The sequence below is a fragment of the Catharus ustulatus genome, chromosome 29, assembly GCF_009819885.2.
Source record: "Catharus ustulatus isolate bCatUst1 chromosome 29, bCatUst1.pri.v2, whole genome shotgun sequence".
NCBI classification, from domain to species: Eukaryota; Metazoa; Chordata; class Aves; order Passeriformes; family Turdidae; genus Catharus; species Catharus ustulatus.
Window position 1 is genome coordinate 5,236,552 of NC_046249.1, and position 23,383 is coordinate 5,259,934.

The window sequence follows — 23,383 nt, forward strand, 5'->3', positions numbered from 1 at the left end:
GGGGTCCCCACTGTTCCGTGTGTGTTTTGGGGGGATCCCTCAGCGATCAGTGAGGGGATTGAGGCCCACAGCAGTCGGTGGGGCCCACACGGGTCGGTGTGGTCGGGGATGGGTCTCTATGCTTGTCAGCAAGGTGGGAGGGCCACAATGGACAGAGAATGGGAGAACTCTCTGGTCAGTGGTGGGGGTGCCACACGGGTAAGTTGAGGGGAGGAGGCAGTGGTGGGAGGGAGGCCCACAGGGGTCCCACAGCCCCACCCAGCCAGTGTGCGCGGGGTGGGGGTCCCACAGCCCCAGCAGTCCGTGGTGGGGGGCCCCACAATGGTCAGCGGCTGGGTACAGCATGGATTCCCCCTCTGGCTGTGGATGGATGTGGGGTCAGTGTGCCTGGGGTCGGTTGTGTGTGCGGTGTGTCGGGCCCCACAGTATCGTGGGGTAAGGGCAGGGGCCAGGCGGGGCTGCCTGCCCACGGCGGGCTTTGTCCCAGCGAGTGCAAGACATAGGACACGAGTGTGAGACATGATGTTAGTGGCCTGTAGTGTCACCTCCCCGCGTGTTCGCCATGCAGGTGTGCGGCTACTGGACTCCCCGATCTGCCCCGGAGTGCTGGTCCCGGTGGCGCTCGGGGGATCCACTGGCTGGTCCCAGTGGCACGCGGTGTGCCAAGCCTGGGAGGAACAGGGCTGCCACGTGCCCGGTGTGACACCAGCCCTGACCCTGCTGTGAATGGTCACCGGCCCGAGGGAGCCTGGCTCCCACCGGGGTGCGGGGCATGCCTTCACTCCCAGTATTTTGTCATATTTCAGTGCCATATCCCAGCTTTAGGGCCATATCCCTCTTCCACCCTTTCCTCCCCTTTCCCAGCCCTTCGGAAGCAGATGGAGCGAATTCCTCGGGGTGTGGGCTGGTTTGACATTCCTCAGCTCAAGCCTGTGCCCAAACTTGCAGAAAATAGTTGCTTTTTTTTTTTTTTTTTCCTTCTCTTTCCCTTTTTCTCTTTTTCTCTCCCTTTTCCTCTTTTTCCTCGGGAGCTCGGCACTCCTGCACGCCTGTGCCGGCACCTAGCTGGCCCCAGGGGAGCCGTGTCCTTTGTCCCATCGGCGGTGTGGCTGCTGTGGGGGTGGTGTGTGTGAGATCCTGCGCTTGTCCTCGCCCCTTCCGTGTGGGCTGCCCGCGGGGGCTGGGGAATGTGGCAGGAGGTTTGATGGGGGTGGGGGCGCGGCTGCGTGGGCTCGGCGGGGGCTGCGAGCTGCAGAGGTGCTCGAGGGGGGGACACTGCAGAGGGAGCACGTTTGTCACAGAGGGGACAGAGCCCTCAGAGCCCCCACCCTGCCCGCAGGCCCCCGCAGCCGCCGGACGGACAGATGGACACGGCAGCCCCGCCGCACACCCCGGCCCGCGCTGCACGGCCGGCGCCAGCCGTGCCCAGGGCCAGCTGAGGACGGGGCGTCTGCGGGCCAGCGTCGTTCCCGGCCTCTGTCCGATTCGGATCCTCCCTCGCTCCGGGCGCGGCCGCCTCCCGCCTCCCCGCCGTCATGAACGGGCTGTCGATCAGCCAACTCTGCTGCCTCTTCTGCTGCCCGCCCTGCCCCAGCCGCATCGCGGCCAAGCTCGCCTTCCTGCCCCCGGAGCCCACCTACGCCATGGTGCCCGAGCCCGACCCCGTGGGCAGCACAGGCTCTCTGCGAGGCACCGCGGGCCGCTGGAAGCTGCACTTGAAGGACCGGGCGGATTTCCAGTACTCCCAGCGGGAGCTGGACAACATCGAGGTGTTCGTCACCAAGAGCAGCCGGGGGAACCGCGTCGGCTGCATGTACGTCCGCTGCGTGCCCGGCGCCAGGTGAGTCACCCGTGGGTGTGCCAGCTGGGCCAGCCTGGGCTGGGGCCACGCTGGGGGCTCCTGTCCCCTCTTCTCCCTCGGCTGAGCGTCGCTGGAGGAGCTGGCCCTGCCGCAGGGCTTTGGAGGCATCCGGTGGGACGGGCCAGCTGGGCTCCCAGGACCGGTCTGGTTTGTGGCCACACTGGGAGTGGGGTTAAAGCAGGAGCAGAGGCAAAGCCAGAGGCTGCAGGGATGTGGGGATTCCCCAGGCTGTCTCACAATCCCCCAGAGTCATGGCAGTGATGCAACGCTCCAGTTGTTTGCACAGAGCTTGGTTTTCAGGGAGTACCAGGGTGACTGCACCAGCAGCCTCTCCCTGTCCCCAGCTCTGCAGTGACTGTGGGGATGGACAGCTGCCCGTGGCAGCCAGGAGAGCCTGGTTTAGTCAAATTCATAGGGACATTTGATTTCTCAAGGAAAAGAATGATGGAACTGAAAGCCAGGGCGTTTGGTTGCTCCCATGGGTCTGTGAACTGGGAGGCTGGAGAGAGGCACCCTGGAGTGTGAGATGGAGCCCCACTCCTGCTGCCGGTGCCTGGGCAGGAGGAAACAGGAGAGGACTTGGCAGCTGCTCCCTGAGCAGTGGCACAGTTTGGGGGGTTCAGGTGCAGAAAGAGGCCAGGTCACCCCAGCTGACCCCTTTCCTGTGTCCTCCCAGGTACAACAGGTCCTCAAGGACCAGCATCCCAGGCTTCAGAGCTGGAAGGGAGAACCTGGGCTGGGGGGAACTAGACCTCCCAAACTGTGGGATGTCAGGTGCTGCTGGCTGTCTGACCTCCTGCAGCTCATCCTGTCACTGACTTCCAGCTGAGGCTTCTTGCATATCCAGGCCAGGACTGGAGGCTCAGCCTGGCCACAGACCCCCTTGGACCAACTGCAGGGGCTCAGCAGGGAGTGGGTCCTGTTCCCTCCCTCTGGCAGGAGGGAGCCAAGCTCCCATCAATCTGCTATTAGTGTTAATTTTTATGATTAACATTGTTTTTCCCCTTATGGTGGAAATTTCTTGTGCCTTGTCACTCCCACAATTCACTTCTTTCTCAGCATCTGGTGTCTTGCCAGGCTCAGGAGAGAAAAAACTCGCTGTCAGAATTCTTACTTGAAATCCCCATTGGGCAAACGGCCCCAAATCCTGAGCTTTTTACCAAAAATAGACTCAAAAACTTGAACAGAATCATCATCCTGCCTTCAAGCTGCCTGTTCCCACTGAGAGTGAGCCCCTGGTTTCAGCAGCAGAAGGGTCTGGCTGTCCCTGAGGGTGTCATGAGGACCTTCCTTGGTGGCCAGAGAGGTGTTGGCCCTCTGTGTCCCACAGTTTGGTGTTGGCCCCCAAGGCAGATGTCCGGGGATATCTGTGCCTGGTTTAATGTTCTGTACCCATGTCCCAGGTACACGGTGCTCTTCTCCCATGGCAACGCCGTGGACCTGGGGCAAATGAGCAGCTTCTACATCGGCCTGGGCACCCGCATCAATTGCAACATCTTCTCCTATGACTACTCGGGCTACGGCGTGAGCACGGGCAAGCCCTCGGAGCGGAACCTCTACTCTGACATCGACGCTGCATGGCAGGCGCTGCGCACACGGTGAGCGGGGCGGGGAGCAGGGCCCTGCTGCCCTCAGCAAAACCCTGTGCTCCAGCAGTCTGGAAAACAGGAAATCTCTCAGAAGGGGAACCCTGGGCCTCTTGAGACAGGAAGAGGTGGTTGGAAAACTGTAAAGGGAACAGCTGGGGGATCCAAGGGGCAGGGATGCTGCAGTGCATGACCTTGGCACAAGCTGTGCTTCCTGTCTCACTGCCAGACTCAGATCTGGTTCCCCTGCCAGGTTTGGGGTGCAGCTCCATGCCAGGCTCTGCCTCCTTTTCCTCAGACCTGGCTCACAGTGTGACCCAGAGCTGGGGCTGCCCCACATGGCTGCATAACAGGGTCTGTGAACACCCTGTAATCCTGATCTGCTGAGGAAAAGGCTTGACACCCCCCAGAACTCACCCTGGTTCCTCCCTGGTCTTTTGGGAGTGCAGGGAACTGCCCTGGGCCCAGCCATGAGGGGCTAGGGGAAGGTCAGGGGGACAGACTGCACACCCTGCTGGAACCCTTGTGAGTGCAGTGACCAGAGCAGAGTAACCCCTGAGCTGTATCTCCTGGCGATGTGCCTGGCCACTGACCCGCCCTGTCCCCTGCCAGGTATGGGATCAGCCCAGAGAACATCATTTTGTATGGACAGAGCATCGGCACAGTGCCCACAGTTGACCTGGCCTCCCGCTACGAGTGCGCGGCCATCGTGCTGCACTCCCCGCTCACCTCCGGCATGCGCGTCGCCTTCCCCGACACCAAGAAGACCTATTGGTTCGATGCCTTCCCCAAGTGAGTGCCCTGGGCAGAGGGCTTGGGGGGTTTGGAGGGGCAGTGCCCACACCAGCTCTGGTCACAGCCAGGGCACGTGTGCCATGTGTACCTTTTTTTGTGATTTAATTTCCTCTTCAGTGTCTTCTCACCCTGTATTTGGTGCCCTCTGGGAGTTGTAGCCCTCCCTGGGGTCACTGTGCCCCTCCTGAGGGCTGTGCCATGTGTGTACCCCAGTCCCCTGCGGCACCTCCTGGCCATCCTGTCCTGGTGACTTTGCCTGTCAGCTTTGGGGCTGGCCCATTGTCAGGTGTCCCTGGGACCCCTCTGTTCCCCAAGAGTAATTCCTTGGGGATTTTCCTGCTCTTCAGAAGGCAGGAGTGGTGCTGAAAGGACAAGTTCTTCCTTTGCCTCTCCCTTGCAGCCAGGCCAGTGGGGCCCCGGGGACAGTCCCCAAGCCGGAAGCTGTGGCTGGGAGCCACCAGCCCACACTGCATCCTGCTGGCCTCGTGTGGCCTTTGGGACTGGGCTGGGACCAGCCGTGCTTCCCTTCCTCAGAGCCCAGCGGTGCTGATCCCGACAGGGAAGGGCTGTCCTGCAGCAGTTCCCATCAGCCCTGCTGAGGTCCCATGGGGATGCTGTCACTGCTGTCTGCTCCTTGTCTGTCACACTGGGGCAGATCTTTTCCTTAGCAGAAACTCTCTGTCCTTCCCTGTCCCTGTGCTCCACCATGATCAAAGAGCATTTCCTGGACCCTCTCCCAGGGGATGTTTTGGGGGCAGGAGGAGTGGAAATGTTTGATTCCTGTGCTTACCCCCCTCTCTCCTCTCTTCCCCATCCACTCTCTTGGCAGCATCGAGAAGATCTCCAAAATCACCTCTCCTGTCCTCATCATCCACGGTACGGAGGACGAAGTCATCGACTTCTCCCACGGCCTGGCGCTGTTCGAGCGCTGCCCCAAGGCTGTGGAGCCGCTGTGGGTGGACGGGGCCGGGCACAATGACATTGAACTCTACAGCCAGTACCTCGAGCGCCTTCGGAAATTCATCTCCCAGGAGCTGGCCAGCCAACGCAACTAGCCAGGGGGACAGGCAGGGGGGTTCTGCTTGTTTCTCCAGTTCTCCCAGTAGCTCTCCCTAGTCCCTGCTGCTGAAGCTGTAACAAGTTTGTTCAGCCTCAACTCCAGGCTCAGGAGAGGGTGGGAGGCCCTGGAATGGACAATGTTTGCTCTTGGACATGGGCACAGCTCTCCTCCCTGCTGGTGCCAGCCCCGGCGCTGCTGGCACCATGGCCAGAGACGGCAGCTCCCTCCTTCCCCCTCCCTAGAGACATGAGCCCACCCTCGATGGTGGATCCTTGGCTTCAGACATGTCCTCGTCTCCTCTCCCAAACCGGCAAAGCCCCGAGTCCCTCCCGGCCGCTCTGCTGCTCCGACCATAGCAATAAGGCGAGTTGGAGAGGGGCTGGGGCCCCGAGCCCTCCTGGTGTCCCTGTGGGTGGGACAGAGGAGGTGGCAGTTCCTGCTCTCCATGGAGCTTTCCCGGGACCAGCGCTGGTGGTGCCCGGTGTTCACCCTGCGGCTGGGGCAGAGCCGTGTCCCCACGGGGACTATGGGGATGCATGGAGGAGGTGCCCCCCTGCCCCACACCTCCTCCAGTCTGGCGCTGCTCAGCCTTCCCTCAGAGCACTGCTGGTGTTGGGGTCACCCCTGGATAACCTCCTCTGGACCACTTGCCCGGGGAGTGGGGCGAGGAAACCAGGCAGCAAATAAAGAGCAGAGGTTTAACGTTTCACCCGTGTGTGCCCTTTCCCTGGGTACTCCTGGGGACTCCTGCCCATGACCCAGCTCCAGGCTGTCTGGCCCCTCAATCTTCCCTCTGTTCAGCACCTTCCCTGGATGCTTCCCCTGTGCTTTTCACCCTCTGGGGACTGGGTTGGCCCCAAGGTGCCAGCAAGCAGTGGGGAAGATGCTTTTGGCCCCTGGGACTGGGCTGCAAAGGTCTGTGTGTCCAGTGGGACCTGGGGACAATAGGAACCCATTTCCCTGTCCCTTGTCGTTAGGGGATCCCATGGGATCATGGGAGGATGGCCTCAGCCTTCCAGGAGTTGGAGGGGGGGTGGGGGGGCAGGTGTGTCACAGGAGAAGGGGGACATCCCCATGGCTTGCTCTATAGCAGGGCCAGCACAGCAAGGGACACAGGGTGGTCCTGGGGTACATGGGATGGTCCTGGGGAGAACAAACGTAATTTTTTCCTTGCTCCATGCCCAGTTCTGACCAGAGCTGTGTGGTGACATCAGTGATTCTGGGGGTGCACTGGCCATGGGAGCAGGTGCAGGGGTGGCCCACAGAGTCCTCACACCAGCACGTGGGGAATTTGCCCCAGGGAAAGGCAGAGGCTCAGGTTGGTGATTTTTGGGACAGTGCCTGCTCTTGCACCCTTGGGAAGAGTTTGTGTGTTTTCTTGCCCCTGGGACATCCCTGGCCCCAACCCAAACAGCAAAACAGTGCTCTGCCCTTCCCCTCCCAGTCCCTGTCCTCCCGGTGTCCCCTCCCTGACACGAGGCCCTGGGGCCCGCCAGGCTCATGTGAGGAGGGATTTAATCTCCTTAGGGGCTCAGGGGCCAGGTGGGGGGGCTCGCTGCACTGCCATGCTCCAAACACTCCAATGCACCTATTGTTTGGGGCTGGGAGCTTGGGGAGGCTGAGGTGGGGGGCACAGGACCCCCTGCTCCCCACACATCCCTCATTTCCCCCAGGACCAGAGCAGGGTGTTCCAGAGGAGGAGGGATGAACCTTAGTGCTGGTGCTGTGCAGGAGCTGGAAGAGGATGTGGATGGCTCTGGAGGGAGGCTCATTCATTTCCAGGGGGATATTGGGGTCCAGGAGCTGGGATGTCTGGCTTCTCCCAGAATATCTCCCCAGTCCTTCCTTCCCCATCCCTCTGCCAACGGTGGCCAGGTGGTTTGGGAGCCTTGGGCTCACACGTGTGTGAGAAGCCAAAGCTGCCCAGCCTGGCTCCCTCTGGCCCCACTGTCCCAGGGCTCCCTAATCCTGGCACAGAGACGTTCTGTGTGCACCCAGGGTATTTTTATCCTCTTACTGCTGCCTGTTTCCTGTTGAGCTTTGAGGCAGCTCTGTCTTTCCAGCAGGATGGCTCAGAGCTGGCTTTGGGGGGATGTTGAGGTGGCTCAAGGTTACATTTCCTGTATCTCAGCTTGAAACAAAGGCAAAAGGTCAGTGAAGTTCAGCCTGATCCCCAAAGCCAGGTTAGGAAAATGGGAGTCCATGGAGATGGACACTGCTGGGGGCCACTTCCATGGTGGGGGGCCCTGACTGGGATCAGGGCTTTGGGTCTGGATCTGTCACTGCTCCTGTGCCAGGATGGAGGCTCTGTCCTCACTCAGCAGCTGGAGTGAGGAAGAAGAGAGGAGCACTTACCCCTACAGGAGCTACAGGGGCAGCAGAGACCATGGGCTGGGGGTCCTGCACACAGAACCCCCCACCTGGGGCCAAACTGGGCCATGAGCCCCTGGGACAGTGACTTCTGTCCCCTTTTGGGATGGCACTTCTGTCCCCTGCCTCCACTGGTGCTGTGGTTTGGGGTGAAGGAAGGGCACTGGGTGGGGGACAGGACTGGGTGGTTTTGGTACCTGAAGGAGGACCCTGCAGTGTCCTTTCCCTGGAGGGGACAGGCAGAGCCAAGGCCTTGAGTGTCCTCAAAGTCCCTCCTGCAGCTCGAGCAGAGCAGGGTCAGGACAGGTGTCCCTCCAGCCCGTTTGAAGCCCTCACCCAGGGGGGCACACAGGCCCAGGCTGGGCATGGGGGATGTCGGGTGATGGGCCAAGAGGGGTTTAAGTCTCATTTGGGGCATAAATGAGGCTTTTGATGGCTGGGGCCTGCGTGCCACAGTCATGAGACCTCGTTCAGAGGCCGAGCTCAGTCATGGGATCCAGGAAACTGAATTAAAGCATCTTAAGGAGCTTTTTTCCGAGCTCTGCTCTGGTTTTCCACGTGCTTGTCATATGAACAAAGACGGTATAAAAGGGCAGAGGGGAAGCATCCCAGCGGTGGTCGGGCTGGGACGGCGTTGGGAAATGGATGCCAGGGTGAGGGGCACAGCACGGTGCTGGCTGAGGGAAGAGGACAGGAGAGGGGAGTATACATTGGCTCTGCCCTGTCCGGTGAGCGAGGCAGAGGCCTTGGAGACAGCAGGGACAGTGGGGACAGGAATGGGGCAGATGTGGGGGAGCAGAGCCTGTGTCCCCACTCCCCCAGCAGTGCAGAGCTGTGAGAGCCCGACGCGCCCGCGGCCGCACCGCGACACCGGCGGCACCTCCCTGGTGAGACACGGTGAGGGGGGCAGGGGCATGGGGGGCAGGGGCACCCACCACCCTGGGGACACCCACAGCCCTGAGGGGACTCCCAGAACCCTGAGGGGACACTCACAACCTTGGGGGGCACCCAGAAACAGGGGAGGCACCTGGCCTGCACTGCTGGCTGGGGACAGGGGTGGCAGGTGGCAGTCCCTGAGGGTCCCTGAGCTGGGTTGGGACCCTGGGCCTGGGTGGGAAACTATGGGATGGCCCCACCCTGCTCTGCCTATGCACACAGCACACACGTGTACATGCACACACGTGTGCACACGGATGGGTGAGCACATGCACCCTGCACACAGGGACCCCTGCACACATGTTCACACACACATGTGCATGACTGTGCACAGCCCTGAAGAGACCTGCACACACACACAGGAGTCCACAGACACACACACAGACCTGCACACACACAGGAGTCCACAGACACACACACAGACCTGCACACACACAGGAGTCCACAGACACATACACAGATCTGCACACACACACAGATGTCCACACACACACACACACACACACAGGTGTCCACAGACACATACATACACAGGTGTCCACAGACACACACACCTACAGATGTGCACTCACACACACTCAAACAGATGTGCACTCACACACACTCATACAGATGTGTACTCTCACACACACACTCTCACATACAGATGTGCACACACCCCTGAGCAGCCCCACACCCCCTCTGGCTCCTCTCCTCACCCTCAGGTTCCACCGGCCCCGCTGGCACCTCACACTCGCCACGTCCCAAACCAGCCCCAGGGACTGCAGCATGGCCAGGGGTGTGGCTTGCACCAGGGACACTCATGGGCTGGTTTTCAGCTCCTGGAGATGTAGGGCAGGCTGAGAATCTCCAGCTCCCTCTGATCCCCTCAGCTCCCCTGTGTCCACGGGATTCCCCAGGATGCCCCAGCTGCCATAGGGTTCCTCATCTTCCTGGGATTACCCCAGATCCCCGGGATTTCCCGACTCCCCAAAATCCCTCATCTCCTTCGGATCCTCCAGGTCCCCGGGCTCCCTGCTCTCCCCTCACACCTCTCCTCTGTCCGCAGGAGCTCTCGGAGGAGTGCGGGGCCGGGCCCGCTGCCCCCTGTGAGCTTCCCTTTGTCATCCTATGCCTGAGCGATGCCTGGAGGCTGGGACGGCCAAGGGAGGCCCACGGGCTGCCACAGCCCCGCGGTGACAGCGCCTGGACACACGTGGGACCACGCACCGGGGCTAGGACACGATTCGGGGGGCTGGGACACCCTGTGGGACTGAAATGTCCCTGTGGGGGGCTGGGAGCAGCCCCTTCGTGACAAAAGCATTGTCTTGTAGGGGCCAGAGCATCCCCTTAGGACACCAGGAGCATCCTGGGGGCACGAAAATTCCATAGAGGAACCAGAACATCCTGGAGGAGGGGCTGGGAGCAGCCCCTTCGTGACAAAAGCATTGTCTTGTAGGGGCCAGAGCATCCCCTTAGGACACCAGGAGCATCCTGGGGGGACGAAAATTCCATAGAGGAACCAGAACATCCTGGAGGAGGGGCTGGGATGCGTCCCTTTCCTGTACCAGGAGCACCTGTGGGGACCTGGAGCATCCCCTTGGGAAGGCAGAGCATCCCTTTGGGGTGCCAAGAGAACCGTGGAGAGCTGGAAACACTTGTGGGGAGCTGGAACGTCCCTCTGGGTGGGCGGTACCCTGGGGGCTGGGGCTGGGCAGGGTGGGAGGCAGCAGCTCCAGGATGTGGATGGGATTATGGGGTGTCACAGAACCCCTGTATGAGGGGGACCTTCCATGGGGGACATGGACCATGGGGGCTTTGTACGTAGGGTGGTACCAGGATGGGGTACTGGGAGTGATGTCACCATCCTGGTCAGCCCATCCCCATGAAGATGTGACCCCATGTGAGGATGTTCTGGCAATTCCAGGAAAGGCCCTGTTCTCCCGAATCTGTTCCCTTCTCCAGCTTCACAAACCCCACCTGGTGCCTCAATTTGTGAGGCTGGGCAGGGACAATGGAAAAATTCCCATGTGGATGTAGAGAAAATCTCCCCCATGGGGAGCAGAAACTCATCATGGGGTGTTCAGATGGGGTGATGCACAACAAGGAGCAGGGCCTGGGGGTCTGTGAGGGGAGGCTCTGGTAATACCAGCATCTCCAGCTGGTTTGCATTTTTTGGGGCTATTCTCCCAAAACTCAACCCCATTAACCCAGCTGGGGGTTCATGGCCCCAGCTGGCGGGGGCAGGGCTGGAGGGTGGGTTTGAGATCCCAGGGAGACCCCCAAGCCCCAGGGCTGGATCTGATCTCTGCTCCAGGAAGTGAACCAGGAGCATCCCCTGTGGCAGCCCTGGAGCCACGTTCCTGGGTCACACCCTTGTGGTTCTGGGTGTGTGGGGGACACCCAGTGAGGCATGAGGTCACCCTGGCACCAGGACAGGTCCCTGTGTCACTCTGTGTCCCCCAGCACAGTGTGGTGTCTCCCTGTCACAGGGACAGGTCCCTGTGTCACTGCCTCCCATCACAGTGTGGTGTCTCTCTGTCACAGGGACAGGTCCCTGTGTCACTCTGTGTCCCCCAGCACAGTGGGGTGTCTCCCTGTCACAGGGGACAGGTCCCTGTGTCACTCTGTGTCCCCCAGCACAGTGTGGTGTCTCCCTGTCACAGGGGACAGGTCCCTGTGTCACTCTGTGTCCCCCAGCACAGTGTGGTGTCTCCCTGTCACAGGGGACAGGTCCCTGTGTCACTTTGTGTCCCCCAGCACAGTGTGGTGTCTCCCTGTCACAGGGACAGGTCCCTGTGTCACTGCCTCCCATCACAGTGTGGTGTCTCTCTGTCACAGGGACAGGTCCCTGTGTCACTCTGTGTCCCCAGCACAGTGTGGGGTCTCTCTGTCACTGGGGACAGCTCCTGGTGTCCCCAGCAGCAGGAAGGGCTGTGGCAGGGGGTGACTCTGGCCCCTGTGCAGTTACATCCCCCTGCCTGGGTCCCCTGGGCCAAGCCCCTGTCCCACTTGTCCCTGCAGGGACTAAGGTCAGTGACAGCCTCTCCTTACCTGAAATCAGGGGCTCTGGCTGGGGGACATGGGGGGCAGTGGGGCTGGGGACCCCTCACTTCCCTGCAGAGGGTCAGGAGCTTGGAGGTGTTGAGGTCAGTTTTGGGGGTCCCATGATCAGTCAAGGAGGCTGGGGGGGTTTGTGTCCTGAGCAGGGTTGGAGGGATTCCTGTGGAATGCTGAGCAGGATGGGGGAATTTGGGGGTTGCTGCTTCCACAGGAGCTGCCTTGGTGTGCACAGGGACCCTTGGGACTTTCCCAGTGCTGATCACTGGGAGCTGAGTGGGCATCCCAGTGAATTGAGCTTAGGTGGGGAGGCAAAAGCAGGACTAGCATTGATTTTGTGAAGGTTTTCCATGTAGGGTCCTCCAGGTCTGGGCAGAAACAAGTATTTTATTTTATTTTATTTTGCTGGTTTGTTTTGAGGAAGCACAGGATGAGAATTATAAAGCAGGAAATACCCCATGTGTCTGAGCTTTTGTTTATGTGTTGAAGCATCTCTGTTACAGCTGAAGATCTATAAAATAGATTTAACCATACCATAAAAATAAAACCACTCTGTTTTTGTGGGGGAAAGATGAGCTTGCTCTCCCAGGCCTGGTGGGAGGGGGGGAACTGGTTGGGGAGATGTGGGTGGGGATCTCAGCACAGCCCTCCCCAGTACCTGTAAAGCACCTTGTGCAGGGCCAGGTTTCTGCTGAAGGGAAGGCAACTTCTCTCCTGGGGTTTCCTGCTTTTTATGGATTATTCAGGTTTCCCAGGGTCAGCAGCTGCTGGTTCTGCTCAGTGTTGGGTTCCTCTCCTGGACTCTGCCGGGATGCCATGGGAGCGATGGGCAGGGGGAGGCAGCAGCATGTGCCAATTTGGAAAACGAAGTGGATTTTTTTCACTTAAGACTACTACAAAACACAACTTCTGCAATCTTTCCCTTGTCCCTCCTTTTGGCCAAGGCCAACTCCTCCTTGTGCACCTTTCTCTGCATCATCCAATCGTTCCTGGCATTGCTCTTGAGCTTCCCATCTCTCCTTGCACAAGTGGTGAGGCTCTCCTGCACCATCCTGTCTCTCCAGGCTGGCATGTCTGGTTCCATCCATGGCATTTCTCCTCGGAGGCCTTGGTCCTTGCTGGCCTGAGAAAGGCCTCACCTGCTGGAGCTGGAGTCCCCCTGCCCTGAACACCCAAGGCAGGGGCACTGCCAGGTGATTCCCAGGATCTGTGGGTGCCCCTTGCCTGGTTGATCCCCCCAGGGCTGGCTCCAGGTCCCTGCTCTGGCACAGGCTCAGCTCAAGGCTGTCTCAAAGTGCTGTCACTGCGTGCCTCAGTTTCCCCACTGGTAAATGCAGGTGTGGTGACTGCCTGGGGCAAGGAGGGGGCTGGGCCCTCATGGGATGTGCAACCAGTTATTGGGTTGTCTTGGCTTCGGGGCCACTGCCCAAACCCATGCAGTGTCCTGCTGCTCTCCAGGAGGCCCAAGCTGTGCAGGGGCTCAGGGAGCTGGTTTGAGGTGCTCCATGCTGGGGTGAATGGGCTGTACTGGGGCAGGGGACTGTGCTGGGGCTGGTCCATGCTGGGACATGCATGGGCAGTGGGGTGCACTGAGATCAGGCAGTGGTCTGTGCTGGGGAGGTGGTGGTGGTCCATGCTAGAGATGATCCATGCTGGGGCAGGGGTCCAAGGTGGGGCCAGTGGTCTATGCTGGGGCTGGTGGTCCATGCTGGAGGCAGTAGTTCATGGTGTTCCATGCTGGGAATACTGGAATGTGCTGGGACAGTGGTTTATGCTGGGGGCAGTGGTCCATGGTGTTCCATGCTGGGAATACTGGAATGTGCTGGGCCAGTGGTTTATGCTGGGATCTGCAGGCTCTGCTGGAGTGGTCCATCCACCATGGTCTGTACTGAGGGGGCTGGGCTGATGGGCCACAGAGCAAGCAGCCTGTGACCATCACTGTGCCCACAGCTGGGGGTTCTGGGGGTGCTCGGCAGGAGGATCAGGAGGGTCCAGTTCTGGGGCTGTACCCCCAGCCCCTGTTTCTCCCCTCGCTGTGAGGATGTGCCAAACACTGCCGAGCTTGGATTACAGAATCCTGGAATACCCTGAGCTGTGAGGGACACCTAGGGATCATCGAGTCCAACTCCCGGCCCTGCAGACACCCCAACAATCCCACCCTGAGCATCCCTGAGGGCGCTGGTTCCGGATGGCGGCTCCTGCAGCCCGGCCATGCCCCGAGGGAACGGGAACGCCGCAGTTCAGCTGGAGCAGAGGAGACTGAGGGGAGACTCCTCGGGGGCTGCAGCTCCTCCCGAGGGGAGGCAGAGGGGCAGGGGCTGAGCTCTGCTCTGGGACAGGGACAGGAGCCCAGGAAGGGCTGGAGCTGTGTCAGGGCTTGGCATGGAGCTCAGGGAAAGGTTCTTCCCCCCGAGGGTGCTGGGCACTGCCCAGGCTCCCCAGGGAATGGTCCCGGCCCCAAGGCTGCCAGAGCTCCAGGAGCGTTTGGACACCGCTCTCAGGGATGCTCAGGGTGGGATTGTTGGGGGGTCTGGGCAGGGACAGGGGTTTAGGATCAATGATCGCTGCTGAATGCTCCTCCGGCCATTCCAGGATCCCGTGGCAGCTCCCGGCCTCCCCAGCCCCGCCCCGCCCCGCTGTCAGGCGCGCCGCGGGCAGCCCTGTGCGGGCAGCGGCGTCGCGGGGTCCTCGCCGCCGCACCCGGCGCTCCCAAGATGGCGGCGGGGCTGGTACCGGCCGTGTGAATTGGGAACGCGTCCCGGTCGCCCGCGGCTCCTCCGCCCGCCCGGCCCCGGTCCCGCCCTGCAGCCGGCGGGATGCTCAGATCCACCGGCTACTTCCGCGGCATCGACTGCCCATTCCTCAACGCCGGGGGGTCGGGGCCGGGCCGGGGGTGCCGCAGGCCCTACTGCCACTTCCGTCACCCCCCGGTGGCCCCGGCGCCGTGTGGAGCCTCCAGAGCCTCGGGCGACCCCAGCGTGGGGCTCCCGCTCGGACACGGCGCAGGTACGGCCCGGCCCGGCCCGGCCGCTGTACTCCCTCGCCTTCCCCCGACCCCCTCCCCGGGCTGCGGCTGTTCCCGTCCCCGCCGCCCCCAGCCCGCTCGTGCTTTCGCCCCCGCCCCGTGTGTTTCCCCCCGGCGAGGGCAGGCCCGTGCCTGGCCCCCTCCTCTCCCTCCTGCCCCACCGTTCAGGACCCAGATCTGCCTCCGGCCGCCCTGAGCCCCCTCAGCCCCTCCCCAGCGCGGTGACCCCGGGGCTGTGTCGGTATCCCCCGCTGGAACCCGCTCGTCCCTCGGCCCTGTGGCCGCGTGTGCCCTGCCCGGGCCATGGGCTGTCACCTCGCCTTTGCTCCAAGGGTGGGTTTGAAGGAGCTTTGCAGCCCCGGCGGGTGAGAGCGGTGCGGGTCGCTGGGATCCCCCGGGTGTTGGGGAGCGGCTTCCCGGGACAGCCGCAGCTGCAGGAGCGCAGCGCTGCCCTGATCCCGTTCTTTGTCGCTCCAGGCACTCGGCTCACGTGGTGCTGAGGTGTCAGCGCCGAATTCCAAACCTGCTGACAGCTCCGGGCCGTTCGAGCCCTTCAGGAGCTGCCTGGGCCGGGGAGGCAGGGCTGTACTGGGGGCTCTGGGGGACTGTGGTCAGACCAAGGTCAGCCAGACCCCCCCCGTGAGGGGTTTGTGGGGCACAGAGCACTGCCAGGCTTCTCAAAGGCAGCCTGGCACAAAAAAACCAGTGAATCAGACAGTCATGGAATATCCTGAGTTGGAAGGGACCCACAAGGGTCAATAGTGAGCTATTGTTGTCCGTTCTTCCAGCAACTCTTGTCATTTTATTTAAACACATTATTTGCTGTTCTGCTGATTTATTGGGAGAAAAAAGCCTTCATTCTTCTCCCTAGCAGAACCCTGATGGCTTTTCTTTTTGTCACAGCTTTGTTATTTCTGTTAGGTGTAACGGATAATAATGCTGGTGTGACAGTCTCTAATAATCTGAAGCAGAAATTGCCAAAACAAAGCCCAGCTTGTGTTTTTTGTGTGTTTACTTAACTTTTGGTTGCTCTCAAGTTTGGAAGAGGATTAATTATTGATGTCTCCTGGTTACCAGGCCAGCTTTCCACCACTACTAGTTTAGTTTAAAATAAAAGAAGCTTTCTCAGGGCTTTCACAGGCAGGTAATTGTTAGAAAGACAAAATTTTTTGCCAATTTCAGTGTTCCACTGAATTTTAAACACTCCCTAGAATGATTTAAGATGGTTCTTTAGATGATGTTATAATTCTCTTTCAGTGTGCTGTTCCTGCATGTCTTCAAATATCTGTGAAGGGTCAAATTTGGAACTGGAATTGCTTATTTTGGCCTGCACCAGGTGCTGCTGTTCTTGAGAACAGCTGGGGCTGGGTTTGGAGTTTGAAGTGGGGAAGGGAAAACCTCTGTGTGCCCCTGGAAAGTGTGTGAGCCTCCCCGAGCTGGCTGGAAGTGTTGATGCAAGCTGAGTGTGAAGGGCAAGAAAAATACCCCAATGCCTTGCTAGGCTTGGCCTGGGCATGTCAGAGACATGGAGAAGCAGCCTGAATTTTGGGAGTAAGAGTTTGCTTACAGTCATGGAATTGTTAAGGTTGGAAAAGCTCTCAAAGTTCAGCAAATCCAACCTTCAGCCATCATGGTCACCACTAATCCCTATCCTCAAGAGCCACATCCACACATTGTTTGGACACTTCCAGGGATGGGGACTCCACCAATGCCCCTGGCAGCTCCTTCCAGTGCTTCACATCTCTTTCTATGAAGGAATTTTTCTTAATATCCAACCTAATCTACAGCACTTACAGAAAAGGTTTGGTGGGGTTTTTTGGCAAATAAAACCCACAGTGTGGGTCTGGTTTCCCAAGGGGAAGTTTCTACCACTTGTGAAAGAAGCAGGCTGAACTGCAGGCACTGCTCCCTGCAGCCAGCTCAGAGCCTGCTCCTGCCTCTTTCCCAAACTCTTGGCATCCAGCACATCCAGCTGGCATAACAGGGATCTGGGAGTTCTGTCTCAGTGCAGGGTTTGCCTCCAGCCATTTTTTAATGTAAATTCTGTGTTGACTCCCACCTGCAGAGCTACCTCCTGGTCTGGGGCCTTGAACATGAGAAGGATGTGGAGCTGCTGGAGCCAGTCCAGAGGAGGCCACGGAGATGCTGCAAGGGCTGGAGCCCCTCTGCTCTGGGGACAGGCTGGGAAAGAAGAGAAGGCTCCAGGGAGAGCTGAGAGCCCCTTGCAGGGCCTGAAGGGGCTCCAGGAGAGCTGGAGAGGGACTGGGGACAAGGGATGTAGAGACAGGATACAGGGAATGGCTTCCACTGCCAGAGGGCAGGGCTGGATGGGATATTGGGCAGGAATTGTTCCCTGGGAGGGTGGGCAGGCCCTGGCACAGGGTGCCCAGAGCAGCTGTGGCTGCCCCTGGATCCCTGGCAGTGTCCCAGGCCAGGCTGGACAGGGCTTGGAGCAGCCTGGGATAGTAGAAGGTGGCACTGTGGCAGAGAGTGGCACTGAAAGGGGTTTAAGGTCCCTCCTGATCCAAACCAGTCTGGGATTCTGTGATTCCCATTGAGAAATGGGAGATGAGCAATGCATCTGCTGCAATCTCAGGCTTTTAGAACAGTCTGCAGCTGATCACAAAATGTTCCTGATTGCTTTAGGAGCAGGAGACACTTTTGCAATTTTTTTGCAATGCTTGGCTCAGCTTCCTGTGAAGGATTCTGGTTGAAGTGCTCCTGTCATTTCCTTGCCTGCCTGGGGTTCCTGTCACCTGGAAGGATCTATAGGATTTACACTAGAGGGTGTAGTAGCTCAGCCAGAACCAGGCAACCATCTTCTGGGAGGAGATTCTCCATCCCCCAGGGCTTGCTCAGTGCCAGGGGAACTGCCTGTTTTGTTTTGAAGTAGCCTCCTAGCCATGCACATGGGCAGGTCTGACCTATTTAATCACATCACTCCGTAGAGAAGCTTTAAAAGCCTCATTTTTTTGCCAAGGCGGGTGGGTTTCTACACCAAGAGCTACAGCACAGATTGGTGTTTTCTGGGAGGGTGCCTAGAAAAAAAAGGATAACATCTAAAGGAGCAGCCTGCTAAACATATTGATTCGAGGCTGGGGCTGGCTTTGATGTTTGAGGATCACTGGAGGATTGGCAGGAGCCCCAAAACTCTTGGTGCAATTCCGTACCTTTGAAAGGAGCTTTTGGAAACTGTGAGTGGAGCTGGCCCTGGTGGGTTCTGGGAGGAGGGACATGTGCCAGATGAGGCAGAGAGGATGTGGAAAGAGGAATTAGTGGGATGTAGCACTGTTCTCCCCTTTTATTGCCCACCCTCACCTCTCCAGACTTTCCAAGGTTAAGATGTTCATAACATGATCCCTTGCTCCCAGGCACTGGGGGACTGGTGCAGAGCCCTCCTTACCCCTTGGAGATCTGGAGGAGCACTGAGTTTTCCCTGACTGCTGCTGTCTTGAATGTGTCAGGCATTCCTTTTCCTTCCTGTCTGGAAGCAGGTCCATAAATACATAAATGCATAAATGCATACATAGTTCATAAATACAAACATAGAGTGAGGGGCACTTTTGCACTGGGGTCTGAAACATGGAATGCTTGGTGTGGGAATCTGTTCCCATGTTTTATTGCAGGGATCTGCCTGTGTGGGGTAACAGAATGTGGCTGCCTTGGAGGTTTGTGGGAGTTCTGTGCTGAGCACTGAGGCTGATGGGGTTTTCTGTCCAGGACTGGGAATCTGGAGGTTGCAAATTCTCGTCCTGACTTGGCTGAAGTGCTTTTTCCATCTCTGAGACGACTAAAACCCACCTGCTTCAGAGCAGGATGAAAAGATTATTGAATGTGTGTGAAGTGCTTTGAAAGCGTGCGCTCTAAGGAGGAGGGAAGAGCTGCCTTCAGTCCTAAAAGCGTCTTTTCAAGAGCTGTAGAGGGGAAAAATAGGTCTCTCTTTAAAGTCGAGGTCCTGAGTATGCTGAAAGACATAAAAGAGGCATAATACAGCTCTTCATAAATATCTTAAGGTAGGCAGCCCTGGTTTGCTGGTCTGATGCTGTCAGGGGGTGGATGTTTTTGAGCCCAGAGCAGAAAGCTGCTTCCAGGTCTGGAGCTCTGAGCTCCTTTGTCTGCACTGATCACAGAATCCTGGAATGTCCAGAGCTGGAATGGACACACAGGGATCATTGAGTCCAGCCCTGCCCTGCCCAGACCCCCCAACAATCCCACCCTGAGCATCCCTGAGAGCGGTGTCCAAACGCTCCTGGAGCTCTGGCAGCCTTGGGGCCGGGACCATTCCCTGGGGAGCCTGGGCAGTGCCCAGCACCCTCGGGGGGAAGAACCTTTCCCTGAGCTCCATGCCAAGCCCTGACACAGCTCCAGCCACTCCCTCAGGTCCTGATCCTTGTGTTCTTGTGGGATGGGAAGAGCCAGCCAGGCTTTCAGCACCCTCCCTGAAGTACTTTGTTCTGCAGTGGGGTGTACTGAGCTTCTCAGCAGTTTCTGATGTGGTCCAAAGCTTGTGGAGTGGTTTTCTTGCTATGTGGATTTTCTGTCTGGGTGTACAAAGCTTTGCAGGTTAGACCTGCATCAAATCTGTGGAAGGGACAGAGTTCTGTTCCTTTGTGTGGTTGACACTGTGAGCTGCTGCAACATTGTTGGGCTCAGGTCGAGTGTGCAGAAATCCTTAGGCTTATCTCCCCAACTTGAACCCTGGATCCTGTCACTGGTGCAGGGAGGCACTTCACCTCTCCCTTCTTCTGCCCAAAAGCAGCCACATAGGATGGCTGTGACCAGGATGATGCCCAGAGGGTGCTGGGCACTGCCCAGGCTCCCCAGGGAATGGTCCCAGCCCCAAGGCTGCCAGAGCTCCAGGAGCGTTTGGACACCGCTCTCAGGGATGCTCAGGGTGGGATTGTTGGGGGGTCTGGGCAGGGCCAGAGGTTGGATCAATGATCTCTGAGGTTCCCTTCCAGCTGAGGACATTCTGTGCTTCTGTGATCCTTGGTAAAACCTAAAGAGGCTCTTTAAAAGTTAAAACCCAGCTTTAATCAGCCCACATGTCAACCCAGGGTCAGGGCCATTGTCAGGTTCCTCACACAGCACTTTGCTGAGGGGCTGTGTCTGTGTGGTGGGAGCAGCCTCAGCACTGGCTGGGATTTACACTCACATTGCAGGCCATGTTCACACTGGCTGTAGAAAGGGTGAAAAAAAGGCCTTTCCCAGTGCGTTTTCCTTCCTGCAATTGAAGTTGTACAACATCTTCTCAGCAAAGAGCTTTTGTTACTGTAAAAGAAGTGGAAACCCACGAAGTTTTCAGTATCATTTCACTGACAGAGCAAAGCAGGTGTTCAGTGCTGGGTGCTCCAGTCTGTGAACTGAGAGGGGCCATCAATTCTGCTTTTTTCCCCCCCATATTTGTGTGTTTAGAGAATAATTACCAAAATGCCACCAGTGGATTTTATTTTTAACCAAGTTTTGAAATGAAGAGTGAAAAGTCACTTAGTGGTGAGGTGGGGATGTGTGTGTTGAGCAGTTTGGGATTTGTGGTGATTTCCCTGCGCTGTCGGTTGGGGCAGGTGCAGGTGCCCTTTGTGCTGGGATTTCAGTGTGGGCTCACAGGACACTTCCCATGTTTGGTCTTTCTGTGGCTGTGGGGAAATTCCGCCCCGAACGCGAGTCTCCCCAGGTGGGGCAGTTCCAGATGTGTGAAAAGCAGCAGGTGGGAGCAGATCTCCATGGAGCCAGCAGGATTTTGGGTTTGGCACGGCTGGAGTTGTGCCAGCGCTGGTGACTCCCCGGCTCCTGTGTGTGCTCGCCCGGGACTTCTCTCTCCGCTGTGGGATGTCTTCCCTGACATTTGAACATTCCTCTAATGGGTATTTTTAATCTCGCTAGTGGGAAGCGCAGTTCCCTAAGCCGGGGTTTCCCGGAGCGCGTTGCCGGCGCTGGGCGAGGCGGGCGGCTGACGTGGGCTTGGGCAGGCAGCGACAGGCAGGGCCAGCCTGTGTCCCAGCGCTGCCACCTCCTCCCTGCTGGCACACGGAGGGCTGTGAGCCCCGCTGAGGGCCGCGCTGAGGGCTCCGAGCCGCGCTGGGGGCTCCGAGCCGCGCTGAGGGCTCTGAGGGCTGTGAGCCGCGCGGAGGGCTGTAAGGGCTCCGAGCCGCGCTGAGAGCTGTGAGGGCTCCGAGCCGCGCTGAGGGCTCTGAGGGCTGTGAGCCGCGCTGGGGGCTCCGAGCCGCGCTGAGGGCTCTGAGGGCTGTGAGCCGCGCTGGGGGCTCCGAGCCGCCCTTAGGGCTCCGAGCCGCGCTGAGGGCTCAGCACGGCCGGGGATGGATGTGTGGGGAACCACCAAGGTGCGGAGCTCAGAGCAAGCCAACAGCAGCTGCAGGTGGGGAGTGGGGACAGGAGGAGGAGGTCACAGACTGCCCCGAGGTGAGGGCAGCAGCGCTGGGAAGGAGGAGCGGGCTCGGGGACACCCTGAACCCAGCGAGCTGGGAGCCGGCGAGGGTGGGGGCGGGACTGGGGCCGGTCCTGCCCCGCTCCGCACGAAGCGCTGTGTCAGCACCGGGCACCGCGTGCCGCCTCCAGCCCCCGTGCCCCTCCAGTCCCTGCCCCGCTGCCCCGGCAGCACCGGGAGGCTCCAGCATGAACAAATACCTGCAGTGTTTATTGACCCCGGGCAGCTCAGGTAACTCTTTTGGAAGTTGTTGGCTTCCTGCGGGATGAAGTCGAGGTTTGGGAGTGCGGCTGGGAAGGAGCAGCTGGAGAGAAGAGACTTCTCCAGGGAGGCTTTCACGTGGTCACCATTCATTGCCCAGGAGCCCTGGGTCCTGGGGCACCTGCTTCTGAGTATGGGGGCTGTGCAAGAAGCTCAGATTGGCTCTGGAGGGTTTGCTTTACAAGGCTTTTCATTTCCCTGTGGATTTTGGATTTTTATTGAAGAGAGGACTGGGCTGGGGGTTTTGGGTTCTGTGGCTGTGGAGCTGCAGGTGTCCGAGACCTAAAGGAGCTGCAGAGTTTTAATTCCAGCTTTTGAATTGTTTAAAGCCAGACAGTTGTTAAAAACAAGTTTTGCGTTTAGCCTTTCATACCTCACAGCTGAAGTGTTTTAATGTAGCACAGCTTGAAAGGTGCTTTTCTTTAGCTTATAACTTTGCCTTCCAAATGCCTGGTTGAGACTAAGTTGAAATAGTTGGGTTTTGGTTGGGTTTATTTTTTTTTTCCCCTTAACTGAGAATTTTTCACCCACACTAGTTAAAGAATAAGACAGGTGTTGAGAAGATAACTTATCTGGAGCACGCCAGAGAAGGGCTGGAAAATTAAGGACTGGTGGGTGTTGCTGCTTGTGACTGTACTGGTTGGAGTAAGTTTTCAAGGTGAAGTTGAATAGAGAGAAGTCAGCAGAATACTTGAAATATTTAAATACTTTTTTTTTCCTTTTTCTTTGAAAAGAAGACTTAGTCTGTTAATTGCATTTTTTGAGTAGATCCTTAGTTTTATCCAGTGCTTTACACAGGTGATGTGGAAATGGTTTCTGGGCTTTTTCTCAGAGAAAAAAAAACAAGTCTCTGTTAAGTTTGTTTTGTTGTTTTTTGTTTTCCCAAACAGAATTTCAACTCTTCTTGTATTTTGAGGAGTAACTTTATTGCTAAAATGAGAGGGGGAATGAAAGAATCTCCAAAGAACCCAGACATTGAATATCCAGATTTTCAAATGGTGAGACTCCTTCCAGCCTGTGCATGACAGGCTGTGGGGTCAGGGTGTATTTTGGGTGCCAGTCTTTGTCCTCTGCCTGTTCTGGCCAATCCAGCCAGTTGGGATTCTCACCTTTCCTAAGTTATGGGAGAAATGTGCCAGTGGTGTGATTTCCTCTTAGGAAAATGTATCACAGACCTTGATGCTCTTTGCTGTTTCGCACCAGAGTGGGTGGGACTGGCAGTAATTCTGGCCACAGAGGGATGGGAATGATGGGTTTGTGTGGGCCAGCTCAGGATATCCTGGCTTTTGCATACCTGGATAGAAGTGGGGTTGCTGTGGGAGGCAGTGACAGCTCCAGGTGTCCTTGGGGACTCCCTGGAGGCCACCAAGAGGGTGAAGCTGCCACGTTCAGTGGCTGAAGGACCTTTGAGATTCTTGTTTTGCTGCACCAGAGACAAAACTGTCCAAAGTTATGTTTTCTTAAATAAATTGAGGAGGTGGGTGCATCCCAGGTTTTGTGAGATGTGCCCTGATGAGTTTCCTACTGAGCTGTTCCCTGACAATGCTTCCAGCTCTGGAAGGACACCCTGGAGCTGCTGCTGCTGCTGGAATGAACCCACTTGGGCAGGTCCTTGTCTCAGGAGATCAGGACTTTGGACAAGGGCCTGGAGGGACAGGACACAGGGAATGGCTTCCACTGCCAGAGGGCAGGGCTGGATGGGATATTGGGCAGGAATTGTACCCTGGGAGGGTGGGCAGGCCCTGGCACAGAGTGCTCAGAGCAGCTGTGGCTGCCCCTGGATCCCTGGCAGTGTCCAAGGGCAGGTTGGACAGGGCTTGGAGCAGCCTGGGACAGTGGGAGGTGTCCAGGAACAAGATGGGCTCTAACGTCCCTGCCAACCCAAACCATTCCATGATTTCTCCTTGGGCACAGCTGGGATGGCTGAGCTGGGGAAGCAGCTCAGAGTACAGCACAGAGGTGGTGTCTGGCTGCTCTTGTCCCTCAATGTGCCCCCCTCCCTGTG

The 23,383-nt window shown here is 58.2% G+C and overlaps 2 protein-coding genes across 2 annotated transcripts in view; both read left to right on the forward strand.

Annotated features, from left to right (window-relative positions):
• Nucleotides 1-1,358: 1,358 nt before the first annotated feature.
• Nucleotides 1,359-6,011, forward strand: ABHD17A (abhydrolase domain containing 17A, depalmitoylase). The gene is made up of 4 exons (XM_033082467.2): nt 1,359-1,840; nt 3,265-3,459; nt 4,060-4,239; nt 5,072-6,011. The coding sequence occupies exons 1-4, from the start codon at nt 1,536-1,538 to the stop codon at nt 5,295-5,297; spliced, it is 906 nt and encodes a 301-aa protein (XP_032938358.1). The 5' UTR covers nt 1,359-1,535; the 3' UTR covers nt 5,298-6,011.
• Nucleotides 6,012-14,352: 8,341 nt separating this feature from the next.
• REXO1 (RNA exonuclease 1 homolog) overlaps nt 14,353-23,383 on the forward strand; it is a 43,683-nt gene continuing 34,652 nt past the window's right edge. The window contains exon 1 of the mRNA XM_033082106.1: nt 14,353-14,653. Coding sequence (XP_032937997.1) covers nt 14,464-14,653 — 190 coding nt within the window. The 5' untranslated portion in view covers nt 14,353-14,463. The remainder of the gene's footprint in view (nt 14,654-23,383) is intronic.

Bases quoted from the DNA above. Each gene is read 5' to 3' on its own strand.
- ABHD17A (XM_033082467.2), top strand. From the start codon at position 1,536: ATGAACGGGCTGTCGATCAGCCAACTCTGCTGCCTCTTCTGCTGCCCG. The intron at 1,841-3,264 runs GTGAGTCACCCG...CCCATGTCCCAG, and splicing joins CGCTGCGTGCCCGGCGCCAG to GTACACGGTGCTCTTCTCCC. The intron at 4,240-5,071 runs GTGAGTGCCCTG...CTCTCTTGGCAG, and splicing joins TGGTTCGATGCCTTCCCCAA to CATCGAGAAGATCTCCAAAA.